General features: G+C 40.5%; 1 protein-coding gene across 1 annotated transcript in view; it reads left to right on the forward strand.

The window, feature by feature from the left end:
* Positions 1–914: 914 nt before the first annotated feature.
* ptchd4 (patched domain containing 4) overlaps positions 915–20286 on the forward strand; it is a 108057-nt gene continuing 88685 nt past the window's right edge. The window contains exon 1 of the mRNA XM_072279078.1: positions 915–1573. Within this exon, the coding sequence (XP_072135179.1) occupies positions 971–1573 (603 nt within the window). The 5' untranslated portion in view covers positions 915–970. The remainder of the gene's footprint in view (positions 1574–20286) is intronic.

Below are 20286 nucleotides of genomic sequence, written 5' to 3' on the forward strand. Positions count from 1 at the left end.
ACAACATTCATTTTAGACGAATATCATTGATTTATTTCCTCATTCGAAAATAATCAGAATGTACAATTAAGCAAATTAAATAAGCCTTTAAACAATCGTGAATTCAAAATATTTTATCAATACTTTCAGCTATACGATCTATGCTTCACGAAGAAAGGCGGGAATACGGAGAAAATACAGAATATGGTTGGAAAAATCTCACCGAGCCAATACATAATTTTAGACACAGACTGTGCTGTGTTAATAACGTTAAGCATCCTTTAAGAAACACTTCAGTTACTGTAGAAATAATAAAACCGTCCGGCAAATTAAAACCACGCAGAGGCTGTTAAGAAGCCAAACAGAAAGCCTTTCCTCCGGACTCTGATCTCTTTAACACTTGCATGGACCGAGCAAAGCCGACTGAAGACGACCCAAAGATCCTTCATCGTCCTGGTTTCGAAATCACCTATGTACACAAATCCTCACAGGAAACAGTACTTCGCCGGCCGAATAGGGGAAAATAGAACCAGCAGATCGAGCACTTACATAACAGAAATCGATTATTCCCAGTTTAGTGAACTGCACCAATACAGTGCCCGTGATATGAATGGTTCTAGTTCGGTGCCGGATGCTCCATTCACTCGGGATCCAGTGTTGTGTGGAAGGCTCTAAAAATAGACATTCGGCATCCACCCCCATTCAGGATCACACACTGGGTTCGAGTAGGTCCACAAATTAGAGTACGCCTATACAGCATTCCCAACAGTCCTATACTGCTCCCTAATGCACACATGTTTGGAGGGCGATGCGGTGAAATAAAACTATTACTGCTGAATGTCGAAGCGAGGGCTGGCCTTAAAACAAAAAAAAAGCCCTGAGTGATCAATAGTTGGCCAGCTGCTGCGAATTGCTGCAGTGTTCCCAGAGTATTACCCAAAAAGGATTGGTGTGGATTGACATGTAAAAAAGGGGGCAAGCCAGATGTCAGATGAGCCTAACAGAAAGAATCCAGGGCTGGGGGATCTGCAAGAGCTGGAGGAGGATGCTGCGGCAAGTCGTGTACTCAGGGCTGAAGGGATGTTTTTACTGGTTGGGATTATTCGTGAGCAGACATCCCGTCTTTTTCCTGACAGTGCCCTCCATCCTGTCCATTCTGTTCGGGGCGACCTTCCTCAATAAATTTCAGCGTGAAACTGACCTGGAGTTGCTGGTGGCGCCCAGACACAGCCTGGCCAAGATCGAGAGGACCCTGGTGAACAGCCTTTTCTCCATCAACCAGTCCAAGAATAACCTGTACTCGGCTCTGCATACCCCGGGCAAATACGGAAGGGTGGTCCTCACCTCTCTCTCGGGCGCTGATATCCTGGAGAGAGCAGATCAGATCTTGCAGATGCATAAAGCCGTGCTGGATATGCGAGTCAACGGCTCGGGTTTCAGTTATTCTTTCTCTCATATTTGTATGTTGCGGAACAGAGACAAGAGGTGCGTGCTTGACGATATCATCGAAGTGTTGGAGGATCTAAGTCAAGCCGCGCTGACTAATAATACAGGACCGAGGAAGTCACTGCGCTACCCAAACACTGAATTAAAGGTGAAGCCTATAGTTCATATTACTAGACAGCCATTTATGACATGTTTTGTATATTTGATGTAGAGTTCGCCAGGATTAGCGAAACAAGCCCGCACAGCCACGTCCTGCCTTTAACATTTGCTTTATTTGCAGACTCGCTAATGAAAAATCCTGGCATCTCTTGGTGCTCCTCACAATTGTGCCTTCCGTTAGCAAAAAAAAGTAACACTAATCAGTTGCAAAAATGCTAATTAGAGGACTGAAGGAGAAGTTTGACATAGTTTCAAGAGTATAACTGTCAGGTGAACTATTTCGGACATGAGGTAAATGAAGAGTTAGTAGCAGGGATTGGAAGTGTGGAGGAGCCCGTACTAGTGCTGCTTCGGGAATCTTAAGATTTCCCCGCCTATTGCAGTTTAAAGATGTGACACAGAAACACGATGCGCGCTGCCGGAATAAAACAACAGCAAATTGTTATTTAAATATACTGCACGACGATAGCTATAATTTTGAAAATTTTCTTTCCAATGTCAATATTCTACTGTCAAGAAAGACACTGTTTAAGTCTTGAAAAGCAAGTAAACAGTTACGCTTCGCCGAACTGTTTAGCCCTGAACTGTGTAGCCCTGAACTTTGCGTGCGGGACTTAAACACGTCCCTGTTTCGTGAACAAGGAAAAGTAGAGACCTAGTACTTTTAAGGGTTATCCGACTGCTTATCAAGGCGGTTGCAGTTAAAGAGCATGAGGTTTAAACTGAACCGTTTGAGGTGTTGGCGTGTGATGGTCATTAATATATTTTTTTCTATGTTAATATTGAAACAGAAAGGTTTGCTTTCCTTGCAGTTCACTGTTCTCAAGGAAATAACTGATCACAAACTTTCTGTTACACTCAGGCCATAAGACCGTAAGATATAGGAGCCGAATTAGGCCATTCAGCCCATCGAGTCTTCTCCGCCATTCTACCATGGCTGATTTATTATCCCCCTTAACCCCATTCTCGTGCCTTCTCCCAGAAACCTCCTCAGCCTTACTAATCAAGAACCTATCGATCTCCGTTTTAAATATACCCAGTGACCTGGCCTCCACAATTGTCCGTGTCAATGAATTCCACAGTTTCACCACTCTTTGGCTAAAGAACACCCTCCTCATTTCTGTTCTAGAGGGGCGTCCTTGTATTGTTAGGCTGTGTCCTCTGGTCCGAGACTTCCCCCCTGTAGGAAAGGGCTTAGATCACATACAAGATTAGGTTAATTCAGGAGTAGACACCCTTCAGAATATTCTCATACATTTTTCTAAAGTATGAAAGAAAGAATGAAGACCATGACTGTGTGATAACTTATTGATTTGGGAGGACAGTCAATGAAACAGGAACCCTAAGCTAGGAGAGTTACACTGGTTTTGACCATGCAGTTAAACTTCACAGCAAGTGCATTCACACATGTATTAAGTAATCCTAACTTGAGAGTAATACATCACCTTGTGGGGATAGTTGTGAAGGAGTTCATTGGCAACACACTGATTACTTTGTTGCACTAAAAATTATTATTTTAAACTTGCTTTTCTATTTAATTGTATGCAGAATGCAGCATTTGAAAAACTTCATGACAAGCCTAATGTTTGCTGCTGTGCATTCACCTGCTCATAATTCATGTGGTGGGTGACATATGTAAGTTTTCTCCACAGATCTAGAGCAAGGATGTGAGGCTGAGGCTTTATAATGCATTGATCGGACTGCACTTGAGAGTATTGTGATGAATTTTGGGCCCTTTATCTAAGAAAGAATGTGCTGGCATTGGAGAGGTCCAGAGAGGGTTCACAAGGATGATTGTGGGAATGAAAGAGTTAATGTATGAGATGTGTTCGGTGCCTCTGGGACTGTACCAGCTGGAGTTTAGAAGAATGGGGGAACATCTTATTGAAACCTACTAAATATTGAAAGGCCTAAATCAGGAGTTCCCACCCTTTTTTATGCCATGGATCCTTGCCATTAACCGAGGGATTCATGAACCCCTAGCCTAGATAGAGTGGAAACATCTACAGTGGGGAATTCTGGGACCAGAGGGCACAGGCTCAACATACAAGTACATTCCTTTAGAACAGAAATCAGGAGGAATTTGTTCGGCCAGAGAGTGGTGAACCTGCGGAATTCATTGCCACAGACAACTGTGGAGACCACATCATTGGGTATATTTAAAGCCGAGTTTGACAGTCTCTTGATTAGTAAGTGTGTCAAAGAATACGAAGTGTGTCAAAGGCAGAAGAATGAGATAATAAATCAGCCATGATGGAATGGTGGAGCAGTCTCAATGGGCCGAATGGCCTAATTCTGTTCCAATATTTTATGGTCTTATGTCTTAACATTAAGGCAGTTTGTGTGGTTTTTGCTGGTCAAAGAAAGCAATGGAATTTAAGAAACGGCTGCAATAGTCTAAGTAAGCAGAAGCACTTTTGCTGTCAAGATCCAGCGCACTAAAAAGCGTTATGAGTTGATATATTTCATTCAGGTGTGGTGCATGCAGATGCTATGAGAAAAGAATACCCAACTAAGTGAAAGAACTCTTGAGTGTCAACTTACAATACTTGAAGGAGCAATCAAGAGTTCTTTTGTGCATGAAATCAGGCTTGTAGTGTTAGTCTGCAAATTTTGAGCCAATGAAGCTACTATTGGGAGCAGTTTCTTGGTACATAAATTACAAGTGGACATGTTTTGGATCATATACATATGTGGAGGATCTTTTACAATTTAAATATGTTGTGTAATCGGTTATAAATGTTATCTTGCTTCAGTGTGAAGGATTTCAATTATTACTGTGTGTGATTGGGTGGAGCAACATTTGACGTGGAAAAATTTACTTAACTTTGAAAAGATGAGATCGTCTTTCAACATTTAGCAAAAATCAAAGCAGAAAAGCTTCAATAAAATAATGTTTCTGCTGTGGACACATGAATTGTATCCATTGTGCCTCATTTTCCTCTGAGAAGATGTATCAGTGAGCATTTACAGCTTGCAAAAGATTAGTACTGCCCCCCAGCTTTACCTTCGGCCTTACAAGACAATAAGACCAGACGATTTTGGAGCAGAATTAGAACATTCAATCCATTGAGCATGCTCCACCATTCCTTCAAGGCGGATTTATTTTCCCCCTCAACCCTATTCTCCTGCCTTCTCCCCATAACCTTTCACACACTTATCAACTATCAACCTCTGCTTTTAATATACCCAGTGACTTAGCCTTCATAAGCCATCTGTGGCAATGAATTCCAAAGGTTCACCACCCTTCAGCTACAGAAATTCTAAAAACAAAGCAAATGACTTGTCTCTCAGGATCTTACCTGGTATCAAAGTCTTTAAGCAGTGAATGGAAAGAGTCAAAAAGAGGCACAGCTCTGTAGAAGCATAAGTGGCTAATATAATGCTGCATAATTTTAAGGTGTTTGGAGGAAAGTATAGGGGGGATGTCAAAGGTATGTTCTTTACACAGAGAGTAAACAACATTAGTTTAGTAAAGAACACTGTGGGTCCATGGAAGGCATGGTCGTAGAGGCAGATACATGAGAGACATTTAAAGGCACTCTTAGACAGATGGGTGATAGAGCAATGGAGGGGTATGTGTGATGACTGGGTTAGGTTGATCTTGGAGAAGGTTAAAAGGCTGGCACCGTGTCATTGGCTGCTGGTCTTGTCTGTACGTTCTATAATTAACATTGTATTTTTTTTATCACTAAAGTGCATTTAAAACATAACACTGTTGCTGTGGCCTGGATTATAGGAAGCCATGAACTAGAAAGGAGAATTAATGAGCTAGAGTACAAACGTAATTTACCAAGAGTATTTCTATATTGTTACCTTTCCAAATGAAACCCTACAATTACTTTCCTCATAGTGCCTGTACGAATGCCAAGTAATATTGTTAACTGTCACCTCAAGCAAGCAGATCAGGAGTAACCTGAATATTAGAAATGAGGCTGCAACATCATTACCTTTTTCCAGCTTTCACAGCTGAGACTCTTCCTCTGTTCCCTAGACCAGTGGACTGCCCCCTCTTAGTAGCATTCTCGTACGCTTGATAGCAAGTCCTGAAGTGGTTTATAAGATCGTAAGACCATAAGACGTAGGAGCAGAATTAGGCCATTTGGCCCATCGAGTCTGCTCTGCCATTTTGTGTTTGATCCATTTTCCCTCTCAGCTCCAATCTTATGCCTTCTCCCCGCATCCCTTCATGCCCTGACTAATCAAGAATCTATCAACCTCTACCTTAAATATTCCCAATGACTTAGCCTCCACAGCTGCCTATATAAAGAATTCCACAGATTCACCACTCTCTGGCTAAAGAAATTCCTCCTCATCTCTATTTTAAAAGGATGCTCTGCTATTCGAAGGCTGTGTCCTCTGGTCTTAGAGTCCTCCACCAGAAGAAACATCCTCTCCACATCCACTCTATCAAGGCCTTTCAACGTTCGATATGTTTCAATCAGGTCATCTCTCATTCTTCTGATGTCCAATATTGTGCTATCCCATGTTCTGAGCTCCTTAATGCCATAAGAGTACACTCCTAGCACCGATCTTCCAGTTACTTTTGCAGCTTGTCAAAAATTTCTGTAGATCTGGGAACAATTTTCCAATACGTGCACATCTTTACCTCTCCAGTATGTCTCTCAATCCCACTGGTTTTCTGCCGTATGTTTGCTTTTCTCTGCTGCAGTTTCCTTTGGATAAGAATTTGGAACTGTCTTTGTTCTATTATTGCACTTTTCTGGTTTCCAGTGCCCAATGGCTTAAATGGAAGTTCTGAAGCTTTTGACAGGTTCAGAGAGCTCAATATTATAGGAAGCCAAGAGTGGTAATAAAGGTGTAGAGTCAGACAGTCACAGAGAAGTACAATACAGAAATGGGCCCTTCAGTCCATCTAGTCCATACCAAACCATTTAAACTGCCTACTCCCATCGAGTTACAACTTCATTGCCCTCCATACCCCTGCCATCCATATACTTATCCAAACTTTCCTTAAATGATGAACTGGAGTTCACACAAACCACTTTTCCGGCAGCTCATTTCACACTGTCACAACCTTCTGAGTAAAGAGGTTTTCCCTCATGTTCACCTTAAACTGCTCACTTTTCACCCTTAACCCATAAGCTCTAGTTGTAGTCCCACCCAACCTCAGTGATAAAAGCCTGTTTGCATTTACCCTATCTGTACCACTCATAATTTTATATACCTCTATCATATCTCTCTCAATCTACTACATTCCAAGGAATAAAGCCCTAACCTTTGCAATCTTTTCTTATAACTCAGGTTCTCCAGTCCCCTCATGTGCATGATTAAAACTTAAGAGGAAATTAGGAATGCAAAGGGAAAACTGTCTCTTTGGCAGGGAACAAAGAGGAGTGATCATCAGGATTATGGGTAACAGAGCAGGAGTAATACTGGGATTCCACAAGGTACAACAGTGTTTCTTTTTGTGTTCTAAATTTCAATAATTTAGATAAATAAGGAGTATTTTGGAAAATATAAAAGAACTAATAATGATAAGTGAGGAAGGAAATTGTAGGTTGCATGACATGCCAATGTTGAGAACTTAACTCAGGGAAATAATGTAATGTTTTTGCAAGGACAAAGAACACAGGAGACTTGGCAATAACTAGTGGTACACTGTAAAGAATAGACAGATAGAGGGATATTGGATTGTGTGTCTTCAAATTCCTGAATCCCTGAAGATTCTTGCTTTTATTGACAGGAAATATAAAAAAAAACAGAGGTTTGCTGTTACTTAATAAAGTAGTACAGGAGGTAGTTTGAATGAGACTGAATGGAGATACAACTGAAGCATATTAAATTCTCAAAGGCCTTGACAGGGTAAGTCAAAAGCAGCCATTCCCTTCACCAGAGAGGGCTGACGAAAGTCCTGACGAAGGGTCTCGGCCCGAAACGTCGACTGTACCTCTTCCTATAGATGCTGCCTGGCCTGTTGCGTTCACCAGCATTTTTTGTGTGTGTTGCTTGAATTTCCAGCATCTGCAGATTTCCACGTGTTTGCATTTTTACAATCCTCACTGATTTGATTTTATTGCAAGTGTTGCAGTTCACTATATGTTCCGATGTTTCAATATACATGTGACAAATAAAGCTAATCGTCTAGCTTCTTCTTCAGCAAGCCGATTACAATGCCAAAAACTTTCATGTTCTATCGGAATAATGGATCATGTTGCCAAAAATAGCAGGGATGTAAAAATATTTGCACTCAAATAATTGCAAAATTAAAAAAAGATTTAATACTAATAACTGCAAACAAAACAAACTTATCTGATGCACATTCAAAGTAGTCATAGTCATAGTCATACTTTATTAATCCCGGGGGAAATTGGTTTTCGTTACAGTTGCTCCATAAATAATAAATAGTAATAGAACCATAAATAGTTAAATAGTAATATGTAAATTATGCCAGTAAATTATGAAATAAGTCCAGGACCAGCCTATTGGTTCAGGATGTCTGACCCTCCAAGGGAGGAGTTGTAAAGTTTGATGGCCACGGGCAGGAATGACTTCCTATGACACTCAGTGCTGCATCTCGGTGGAATGAGTCTCTGGCTGAATGTACTCCTGTGCCCACCCAGTACATTATGTAAGGATGGGAGACATTGACCAAGATGGTCCAGTTCCATCCCCACAACATCACTGGCCTTACAAATAAGTTTGTTGATTCTGTTGGTGTCTGCCACCCTCAGTCTGCTGCCCCAGCACACAACAGCAAACATGATAGCACTGGCCACCACAGACTCGTAGAACATCCTCAGCACCGTCCGGCAGATGTTAAAGGACCTCAGTCTCCTCAGGAAATAGAGACAGCTCTGACCCTTCTTGTAGACAGCCTCAGTGTTCTTTGACCAGTCCAGTTTATTGTCAATTCGTATCCCCAGGTATTTGTAATCCTCCACCATGTTCACACTGACCCCCTGGATGGAAACAGGGGTCACCGGTACCTTAGCTCTCCTCAGGTCTACCACCAGCTCCTTAGTCTTTCTCACATTAAGCTGCAGATAATTCTGCTCACACCATGTGACAAAGTTTCCTACCGTAGCACTGTACTCAGCCTCATCTCCCTTGCTGATGCATCCAACTATAGCAGAGTCATCCGAAAACTTCTGAAGATGACAAGACTCTGTGCAGTAGTTGAAGTCCGAGGTGTAAATGGTGAAGAGAAAGGGAGACAAGAGAGTCCCCTGTGGAGCCCCAGTGCTGCTGATCACTCTGTCGGACACACAGTGTTGCAAGCACACGTACTGTGGTCTGCCAGTCAGGTAATCAAGAATCCATGATACCAGGGAAGCATCCACCTGCATCGCTGTCAGCTTCTCCCCCAGCAGAGCAGGGCGGATGGTGTTGAATGCACTGGAGAAGTCAAAAAACATGACCCTCACAGTGCTCGCTGGCTTGTCCAGGTGGGCGTAGACACGGTTCCGCAGGTAGACGATAGCATCCTCAACTCCTAGTCCAGGCTGGTAGGCGAACTGGAGGGGATCTAAGTGTGGCCTGACCATAGTATTAATGCTTATTAAAATAAACAAATAAAGTCATTTACTTCCACTTACCTAGTCCATGCAGGTTAATGATCTGACTCAAATGAAATCAGGTCATGCAGGAGATGTTCATGTAAAGCCAAAGGGCCAGATTCAAAGTATTTCTAGCTACTTACCTTCAAATGATCAAAAGTGCACCTTGACTCACTGGTGAGAGTGGAATGAGCTGTAATGGCACAGATCTTTAGTGAGTTCCACAGTGCAATGGCCTGGCCAGTTAGTACTGTAGGTACTGACACATCGAAAGCACCTTAGGCAGTCCTCTTCCAAACTGCTAGTAACTGATGAATACATTCCACAGCAAAGTATTGTGGGATGAAGTGGACATGAATTAGAACATATTAAGTGCAGATTATGTTACACTTGACTGAGCTGATGTGGTGAAAACTCCATTCAATATTATCACCATACACCACAGCAAAGGCCATAAAACACCAAATAAATTCAGATAGATGTTTCAAGCTTCGTCATGACTTAATCATTAATTTCACCTTGTAACCAGGGTTTGAGTGTTGTTGGTCTTTTACTTAGAGACAAATGATAGCAGGCTAAAAAACCTGAAGCACAAAACTGACTTCACTTGACTTCAAGAGGACAAGGAACGACCATTCTCTGCTGAACATCGACAACTCCTCCATAGAGATCATTAAGAGCACTAAATTTCTTGGTGTTCACCTGGCGGAGAATCTCACCTGGTCCCTCAACACCAGCTCCATAGCAAAGAAACCCAGCAGCATCTCTACTTTCTGCGAAGGCTGAGAACATTCCATCTCCACAACCCCCCCCCATCCTCACCACATTCTCCAGAGGTTGTATTGAGAGCATCCTGAACAGCTGCATCAATGCCTGGTTCAGAAATTGCACCATCTCAGATCGCAAGACCCTGCAGTGGATAGTGAGATCAGCTGAGAAGATCATCAGGGTCTCTCTCCCTGCCATTACAGACCTTTACACCACACACTGCATCCGTAAAGCAAACAGCATTGTGAAGGACCCCACGCACACCTCATACAAACTCTTCCCCCTTCTGCCATCTGGCAAAAGGCACTGAAGTATTCGGGTTCTCATGATCAGACTAATTAACAGTTTCTTCCCCCAAGCCATCAGACAGACTCCTCAATACCGAGAGCCTGGACTGACACCAACCCACTGCCCTCTACTGTGCATATTGTCTTGTTTATTATTTATTGTAAAGCCTGCACTGTTTTGTGCACTTTATGCAGTCCTGGGTAGGTCTGTAGTCTAGTGTAGATTTGTGTTGTTTTACATAGTTCAGTGTAGTTTTTGTATTGTTCATGTAGCACCATGGTCCTGAAAAAAGTTTCATTTTTACTGTGCACTGTACCAGCAGTTATGGTCGAAATGACAATAAAAAGTGACTTGACTTGACGATATTGTAAAGTATCCGTTCTTACAAATTTCCGTCAATTGAAATTTATCATCAACTTTATTTCCAAGATAAGAAATAGGCTACTTACTTTTTTTATTATGAGAAGCATGTTATATTCTCCCTCACCAGAAACAATTATTCTTTGTACTGCAAACAAGAGTAAAATAAAAGTAAAATTTCTTCATAAAGCTGAATGGGAAAGAGTTGTGATTGATATCCTACTATTTATTCAATCCAATCAGCTATTTCAGTAGCAGTACAAGATACAAATTTCAGCAAGTTTACAAGCATTCCTTCCCCTGACTGAAGGTACTTGGAATTCAGTTCTCTGCATAGATCAGATTTGTGATAACATTTTACTTGTGCAGACAAACACCAGATGAGCACCATTATTATTTCAGTGCTGATCAATCCTCAACTGCACTGTGCACAGAAATTCAGAGTCCCTCACCTGCCTCTGCAGTCTCCATGTTGTTAATCCTCTTCCGTGCTTCTGTAATGTATTTGTTTCCCTTCTTTGCTGCTTAATACATTCACCTCAATGCATATTTAATGCATATTTGCTTCACTTTAGAGTTTGCATGACCTGAGTTACCCTTACCTTAAGTTAAGGGAAGTGATGTTTCAAACTTGTGTCAGTTCCAGTGAATTAATTGCAGAATAATAATCAGTGATGCTGCACAGTTAGTAAAGCATGTTGAATTTGTGACATTATTTTACATGTTAAGAGCAAACATAAAAACTGATAGATGTCATCCACTCCCTTGAGCCCACTCTGCCATTCAATATGATTTTAGCTATCCTGTACCTCATCCATTCTGCCCAATTTCCATTACTGTAGTGCCTAAAAATCTATCAGTATATTTAGTGACAAAATATCTATGGCTTTTTATGGCTTACAATCCAGAAATTTAGATCTGTATTACTGTCTGCTTATATTTTTGTGTATTGAACTGTATTGTGTCTTGAAGAAGACTCTTGGCCTTCATTTCCATGGATGCTGCCTGACTTGCTGAGTTCCTCCAGCATTTTGTGTGTGTTGCTTTGTACTGGATTTCCAATATCTGCATCATTTATTGTGTTTACTGTATTGTATAACCATATTGGATTTGGCGACTGCAAAGTTCGAAACCAAAATGAAGACCTTGAGCCTTATTGGACATAAACACCCACAAATACTCTCTAAAGGGAGATTATACTGTAATTACCTAATCACCAAAGACTAGTTCACTTCTCTGTTTATTCTGCACAGTGGGTTTAGCTGCCAATACCCACTATTTGAGCAGTGGGTCCCCTCTCCCTACCAAGAAAAAGATGCTTCCAGCTAACAAAGCAGTTTAAAATATAGAAACATAGAAACATAAAAAACCTACAGCACAAACCTACAGGCCCTTCAGCCCACAAAGCTGTGCCGAACATGTCCTTACCTTAGAAATTACCTAGGGTTACCCATAGCCCTCTATTTTTCTAAGCTCCATGTACCTATCCAGGAGTCTATTGTTTATCCAAGACCCTATCGTTTCCACCTCCACCACCATCGCCGGCAGCCCATTCCACATGTTCACGACTCTCTGTGTAAAAAACTTATCCCTGACATCTCCTCTGAACTTACTTCCAAGTACCTTAAAACTGTGCCCTCTCATGCTAGCCATTTCAGCCCTGGGAAAAAGCCTCTGACTATCCACACAATCAATGCCTCTCATCATCTTGTACACCTCTATCAGGTCACCTCTCATCCTCCGTTGTGATGGATATTCATTTGTATTTTCAGTGATACACATTTAAATCCAAACAACATTCTTTAAACACATTTAAAACTCACTGAGGATTTCTATCTTAAACATTTCTGAATTACAATCCATTTCTAAAACACAAAAGATTTCCAAACCACAGGCACAGTACTAATCTAAAAGGTCATGCCAACGATGCAGGTGAATGAGTCACCCATCACAATAATCAACGGCAGGGAATTGGGCTCTAGTTCACCCCATGTTTCTTTCATGCTTCTTGGTGTTCCTTACCCCATTCCTAATAAGCCTTAACTGCTCTCTACATTTACAGTATCTTTTCCACTTTGGTGACTTCACACAAAATCGATATTTCTACAGATACTGTTTTTACACAAACAGACAAGAAGGTTTTTGGAGGCACATTTCCCAGCTTCCCACCACTAATGCTGTAAATCTAACTTCTAACATAAAACTCCAAACAATAATAGCAATTATTGATATGCCAAGTGTTTGTTTCCATCTGGTAGGCAAGCTTCTTTGAACTAAGCATCTTAGTCAGCTTGTCTGGTTTGAAGCACTCCAAATTAAATAACCTGTTGTCTTCTACTGCACCTCTTCAGCAGTTAGCCTTTTGGTATGAGCCAGCAAGTCTGAGACTCTTTACAGAACTTGTTTGCAAAGCTGCTCGATAGACAGGCATTTGTTTTAACTTTAAACTGATTACTGCTTTCCATTTACATTTAAGAACGGAAGACTAGCTCCCATTTACAACCAGCAGCTAAACAACTTTAGTTGGAAGTTTACTTACAACTGTTTGATTTTGACAAGTGGCAGCTCATGTGTGTTTAGAAAGTGAGCTTGACAAAATATGAGACCCCCAGCCTAAGAAATGAACATCCATCACAACTGCTGCTGCAAATCAACAAATTCACAATATATATTAGTGATAATAAACTCGATTCTGATCCTGATTTTGAAATGTAGCTCAAAGAGCCTCAGGATTGAACACAATGTCCCTGATTATGAGGATTACAGATCTGATAGAGAGGGACATAATAAGGGAGAGGTTAGCAATATTGGTTCGAGAAATAGTCAGTAGTGGGAAGGGATGATTTGTTAGGAAGATAATCAAATGAGGCTATATGGGTTGAATTAAAGAATAGAAAAAAAATCACACTATTGGGAGTCACAAACAAGGGAAAATTTGCAGATGCTGGAAATCCAACCAACACACACAAAGTGATCGAAGAACTCAGCAGGCCAGGCAGCATCTACAGGGAAGAGTATAGTGGATGTGTTGGGCTGAGACTGAAGCTACTTGGCCTGCTGAGTTCCTCCAGCATTTTGTGTGTGTTACATTATTGGGACTGTTACTATTGCCCACCAAACAATCCAAAGGAAATAGAAGCACAAATTCGTAGGCAAATTTTTGACATGGGTAAAAATTACTACAGCAGTAATGGCAGGAGATTTCAATAACCCTAAAATTAACTTGGATACTGTTAGTATAATAGTTATAGAAGGTATGACATTTCTATTGCATTCAAGAGAACTTTTTAAAGTAGAATCTGGAATGAGATGTAGGCAATTCTGGATTTAATTTAAATGAACAAAGCTGAGCAGATTGAAAGAGTATCAGTACGATCTCATTCTTGTGCCAGTGATCTTAATGGACTGAAGGACAAGGTTAATCAGGGCAAAGATGAGGCAAGGTAATATTCCCCGTGCAAGAGTGACTGAGCAACGCTGAACAGGAATCAGCTTTTTGAAGGTGAGTCAGTCTTGGACCAATGAGCGTATTTAAACAGAAGATTCAAATGGTTGAGGGATTTGGCAATCCCACAAAAAATAAGGATGAGACTGACAAACCGAGAAGCTTCAGTTAACAAGTAACATAGGACATAGGATAGGGCAACAGTAGAAAGCCTACATAGCATGCAACAGCTGCCAAGCTATCTGCTACATAGTAAATGTAGAAATGAAACTAAAGAAGTAAGGAAACTAAGAAAAGTAATAAAAGTAAAGTCATGAAAAATCCAGAGATGTTTCATAAGAAAAGAGAAAGAGGATAATAAACTCTACTGGGGCTCAACAAGGTAAGTTTTGTGTAGAGGCAGAGAATAGAGGTAAACTTCTTAATGAATATTTATATTTGCAGAGGGGGGTGACGCCAGCATTGTAGTTAATGAGAGTAAATGTGTATTCTTGGTTGGGTCAAACATCAGGCCAAGCGGAGAGAGGCAAATGAGATCCTATATTGGGTCAGCAACAGGAAGCAAAGGGTGGTTGTTGAGGAACATTGCTACTTGACAACTGTCTTGACTGAAGACAATGGAGGCTGACAGCGTCCCATTGGTTATTGCCTGTCAACCCAAAAATAAGTATTCTTCTGATTGGCAGGCTGCTACCTATATGTTCCAGGAGCTTCATTAGACGGTCACTTGCTATGTGTAATATACTGTATGTCAATGACTTAGGCCCAAAGTAAAGAGGGTGATGAAGTAATTTGCAGATGATCGAGCAAATTGGCAATGTGGTTGTTGGTGAAGAGGAAAACGGTAGACTTCTAGAAATTATAAATGAACTATTTTCCTATAAATGATCTGACTGCAGGGCAGAAAAATGGCAAACAGAATTCAATAAAGAGAAACATGAGGTAGTACATTTGAGAAAGGACAGCAAAACAAGGAAATATACAATAAATAAGACAATATTCAGTGGCATGGAGGAATGCTGAGCTTAACATTTACAGATCATCAAAGGCAGCAAGACACCCCATTTAGCTGGTTAAAAATGAGTTTTCTTATTAATCTTTTTCTTTTTCAATCTTTTTATTAGTTTCAGAAAAATAAACATAACATGGTAATGGTACAAAGTTATTGGGAATACATTGTTATAATTAGCATAAGTGATTATAAAGCCAGTTAACACTTAAATGATAAAACTCCCAATTATATAGGATACAAATGAATAATATAATACAATGAAAAATATCTAAAAAAAACATGAAAAAGGAAAAAAATATATAACCCCCTAAAAAAACTAATCTAAACAGAATTAATCAACTAAACTAACAAAAAAGACATGGGCTGTTTTGTAACATCATTAAAAAAAAGAGAAAAGAGAAAACCTTCGTGTCGACAACTCCGTTCCTCTCAACCAATATTACAAAGAAATAAGATAAGTTTGGAAAAGGTCAAATTACATCATATGAAAATGCTGAATAAATGGCCTCAAAGTCTTTTGGAATTTAATAAAGGGATCATAAACAACACTTCTAATTTTTTCCAAATTTGAACACAGCATAGTTTGAGGAAACCAATGAAATGTGGTAGGAGGATTAATCTCTTTCCAATTCAGCAAAATGGATCTTCTAGCCATTAATGTAAGAAATACAACCATCTGACGAGCTGATGTTTTCTTATTAATCAAGGCATCAAAAATAAGAGCAGGGAGATTATCCGACAATTGTATACAACACTAGTTAGGCTGCAGTTTAAGTACTGTGTACAATCCCAGTCATCACCATACAGTGAAAGTGAAATGCACGGCGGAGGACCCAAGGGAGTTTCTCAAGGATATTGCAGGAAAATTGTGGCTGTGGTGACAGATTATATCCTTGGAAACAGAGGAAGATGAGGAGAGATAGGATTGAGGTCTATAGAATGATGAAGGTTCTCCTTCTTTAGCTGGGTGGCAGGGTGGAGGTACATCTCTACCAAAGGAGATGTAAGGTGCTCCTTCCCTCTGCTTGCCTGCAGGTCATCCTTGGGCAAGGTGTAGCACCCGCTTAGCCACCCTCCACCCCATTCATGGTCATGTGAAGCAATGGAAGCAGGTGTTAGATGGTCATATGACAATATGACAATGGTCAGCTGATACATATCACAAGTCCTGGTTTTGTGACCACTGACACCAGGCAGACAATATCTGAAAAGTATTGATAATGACTGGGGCCAGCCATCTTGTAAAGACACTGCCCAGAAGAAGACAATGGCAAACCATGTCTGCACATTATTTATATCATACAACTCAGCATTTAATGGAGATGATAATGATATTTCTTTAGCCACTGGGTCGAAACCCACAGGCCTAGTTTTAAAATGTTAGTTGAGGGATTAGAGGGGATTGGGTTAAGGGATGCTAGGAGTCTGGAACATGGGCCAAAATAATGTGAAGCAGAAACCCTCAGCTCATTTAAACAGTGGTTGGATGTGAGCATGAAGAATCATGACTCGTAGGGCCACAGGACAAATGAAGAATTGTGACTCACAGAGCCAAGAACAAATGAAGAATCATGGCTCTGATGCACCATCAGTAACTCCAAAAGACTGGAAGTAGAATAAATACTGAAAGGCTTTTATTAGCAGTAAAATGTGACCTCCAGCATGTTGAGTGTCTACCCCTGGACTGAGAGGAGGAGCCATGGCCCAATCACCTTTATTCAGGGACCTGTGGGAGGAACCACAGGGGCATTCAGCAAAGGGGCATGTCCAGACAGGTAACCCCGTTGCAACATATATATATGGTTTACCACAGACTCGCAGGGCCAAGAACAAATGAACAACTGTGCCTCACAGGGCCAAGAACAAATTAAGAATTGTGCCTCACAGGGCCAAGAACAAATGAAGAATTGTGACTCGCAGGGCCAAGAACAAATGAAGAATTGTGACTCACAGGGCCAAGAACAAATGAAGAATTGTGACTCACAGGGCTATAGAACAAATGAAGAATTGTGACCCGCAGGGCAACAGAACAAATGAAGAATTGTGACTCACAGGGCCAAGAACAAATGAAGAATTGTGCCTCGCAGGGCTATAGAACAAATGAAGAATTGTGACTCACAGGGCCAAGAACAAATGAAGAATTGTGACTCACAGGGCTATAGAACAAATGAAGATTGTGACTCACAGGGCTATAGAACAAATGAAGATTGTGACTCACAGAACCAAAATCAAGTGAAGAATTGTGACTCACAGGGCCATAGAACAAATGAAGAATTGTGACTTGCTGGGCCAAGAACAAAGGTTGGAAGGTGAGATTAGGTTGGACAGCAATTGTTTACTAGTAGAATGGCTGCTCATGTCATAAATTTTACATAATTTCAATGACTCTATGATTCTGTTCTAAAGACACTTCATTCTGAGATTATATCTCCCAGTTTGCAAATCTCCAGAGTGGAGAAATAACCTCTCAGAATCTATCTTGACAGTTCCTTTTAGAATCTTGTATGCCTTAACGAAATCACCTACTGTTCTACTGAACTCCAGTAATTACAGGCCAATCTTATCTAGTGGTTTTTCATACAACAATGCTATCATCCAGGAAATCAAATATAGCAAATATAGAAAGATTTCACTTATACTATAACCTCCTGCAGTGAAGGCTAACATGCCAATTACCTTCTGAGTTACTTGTAGTGGCTGTATGCTTACTTGCTGTGAATTATGAATCAGCAAACCATAGTCTCTTTGGATATTCACATTCACTTCCTTTGTGCTTTGTGGAGCACTTGCGTTCACTACTGATCCTGAGCTTTGAGTTGCCTGTCATTTTTATTCCCCATCCCACTCGCTCTCTGACTTAGTATCTTCCTGCACTGTTCTAATGAGACCCAATGTAATGTGGAGGACAGCACTTCCTCTGCATTGGGATCATGACATCCTTCTGGATTAAATAAAACAGCAATTTCAGATAGCTCGCTTCCCCTGTTAGTGTTAGAACTGGCCAGACCTTTCATGGGTTATCCATCAGCATTTTATATTCTTAGCACCTTTCCAGCCCTGTAGTTTCCTTCATTAACCTTTCAAACAGATAGCTTCTACGGCTTATCAACATGATAGTAGAGTCCTCAACCTATCATAGTTATTCCCTTTGTCCTATCCATCCTTCACCACACCCTTTCCTTTTCCAAGTTCTAAAGAGAATGTATGTTTCTCGTTCTGTAGATATTCTTCACAAATATTCCCTGAGCATATTTCCATATTTTGTTTTATTTTTTTATTTCAGATTGCCTGAGGTGCTTTTATGTTCATTTACTTATTTCTCTTTACTTAAAATATTCTCTTTATTTACTCTTTCTGCAAAATAAATAACCCGTTGCCTTTCCACATAGTACACCATCCACACTACTGTTTTCTTCCCAATTCAGCCCACCTACAGTGCTTTGCACACCCTTTGAAAGTTCTTCTAAGTTTCTACTTCAGCTTTGTATGGTCATTGATGGACATGGAAAATGTGGTTTATTTCCATGGAACAAATTGGAAGTGCAGGTATATGATTCACTGTAGTTCATTCCATCCCCTTCCCTGTCATTAATCTTTTCACAGATTAATTTGTTCCCATCACACAGGCTATCTGTTTATTTCCATAATGGCTTTGCCATTGTTTCCTTACTTGACCATACGACCATAAGATATAGGAGCAGAAGTAGGCCATTCGGCCCATCAAGTCTGCTCCGCCATTCAATCATGGGCTGATCCAATTGTTCCAGTCATCCCCACCCCCTGCCTTCTCCCCATACCCCTTGATGCCTTGGCTAATCAAGAATCTACTTACCTCTGCCTTAAATGCACCCAGTGACCTGGCCTCCACAGCCGCTCATGGCAACAAATTCCAGAGATTTACCACCCTCTGACTAAAGTAATTTTTCCACATCTCTGTCTTAAATGAATGTCTTTCAATCCTGAAGTCATGTCCTCTTATCCTAGACTCCCCTACCATGGGAAATAACTTTGTCTTATCTAATCTGTTCAGGCCTTTTAACATTCGGAATGTTTCTATGAGATCCCAAAGAGCTGTCAGACATTCCTCATATGGTAACCCTTCCATTCCTGGAATCATTCTTGTGAATCTTCTCTGAACCCTCTCCAATGTCAGTATATCCTTTCTAAAATAAGGAGCCCAAAACTTCACACAATACTCCAGGTGTGGTCTCACAAATGCCTCAAAATTACATCCCTGCTCTTATATTCTATACCTCTGGAAATGAATGTCAACATTGCTTTCGCCTTCTTCACCATTGACTCAACCTGGAGGTTAATCTTTAAGGTATCCTGCATAAGGACTCCCAAGTCTTTTTGCATCTCTGCATTTTGAATTCTCTCCCCATCTAAACAATAATCTAAATAATAATCTTCCTGTTTATTTCTTCCACCAAAGTGTATGACCATACACTTTCCAACATTGTATTTCATTTGTCACTTCTTTGCCCATTCGTCTAAACTATCTAAGACTCTCTGCAGGCTTTCTGTTTCCTCAGGCAAACAGGTCTATAGTTTCTGTTCTGCTGCCTCCCCCCCGTTCTTAAATAGCAGAGTAACATTTGCAATCTTCCAGTCATCTGGTACAATGGCAGAATCTATCGATTCTTGAAAGATCATTGTTAATGCCTCTGCAATCTCTCCAGCTACTTCATTCAGAACCCGAGGGTGCATTCCATCAGGTCCAGGAGATTTATAAACCCTCAGACCATTAAGCTTCCTGATCACCTTCTCAGTCATCATTTTCACTGCACATACTTCACTTCCCTGACACTCTTAAATGTCCGGTATACTGCAGATGTCTTCCACTGTGAAGAATGATGTAAAATACACATTCAGTTCCAGTGCCATCTCTGCATCTCTCATTACAATACCTCCAGCATCATTTTCTATTAGTCCTTTATCTACCCTCAACTCTCTTCTACACTTTCTTTGTAATTTATTTTTGATTGAAGTTCATCATCAAACAAAACTTTCCATATGATGTATTTCAGATACTGTACATATATATCATATTGTCATATTTGTCACAAATCTCCACGTAATATTTATCTGAGGTATACACTTAATAGGAAGGAGAGAAGAGAAAGAAAAATCAAAAGAAGAAAACTATGTACAAAGTAGGGAGTGATTTTTTTTTACAACATATTCATTGACTTGTGAAAATAAAATCGGGCCTATGAGGTGATATGTAGTTCAACCATTTTTCCCAGTATGAATCAAATTGTTCCAACTTATGATTAACAAATGTTGTTATCTTCTCCATTTTTAAA

Source organism: Mobula birostris, chromosome 2, assembly GCF_030028105.1.
Source record: "Mobula birostris isolate sMobBir1 chromosome 2, sMobBir1.hap1, whole genome shotgun sequence".
NCBI lineage: Eukaryota > Metazoa > Chordata > Chondrichthyes > Myliobatiformes > Myliobatidae > Mobula > Mobula birostris.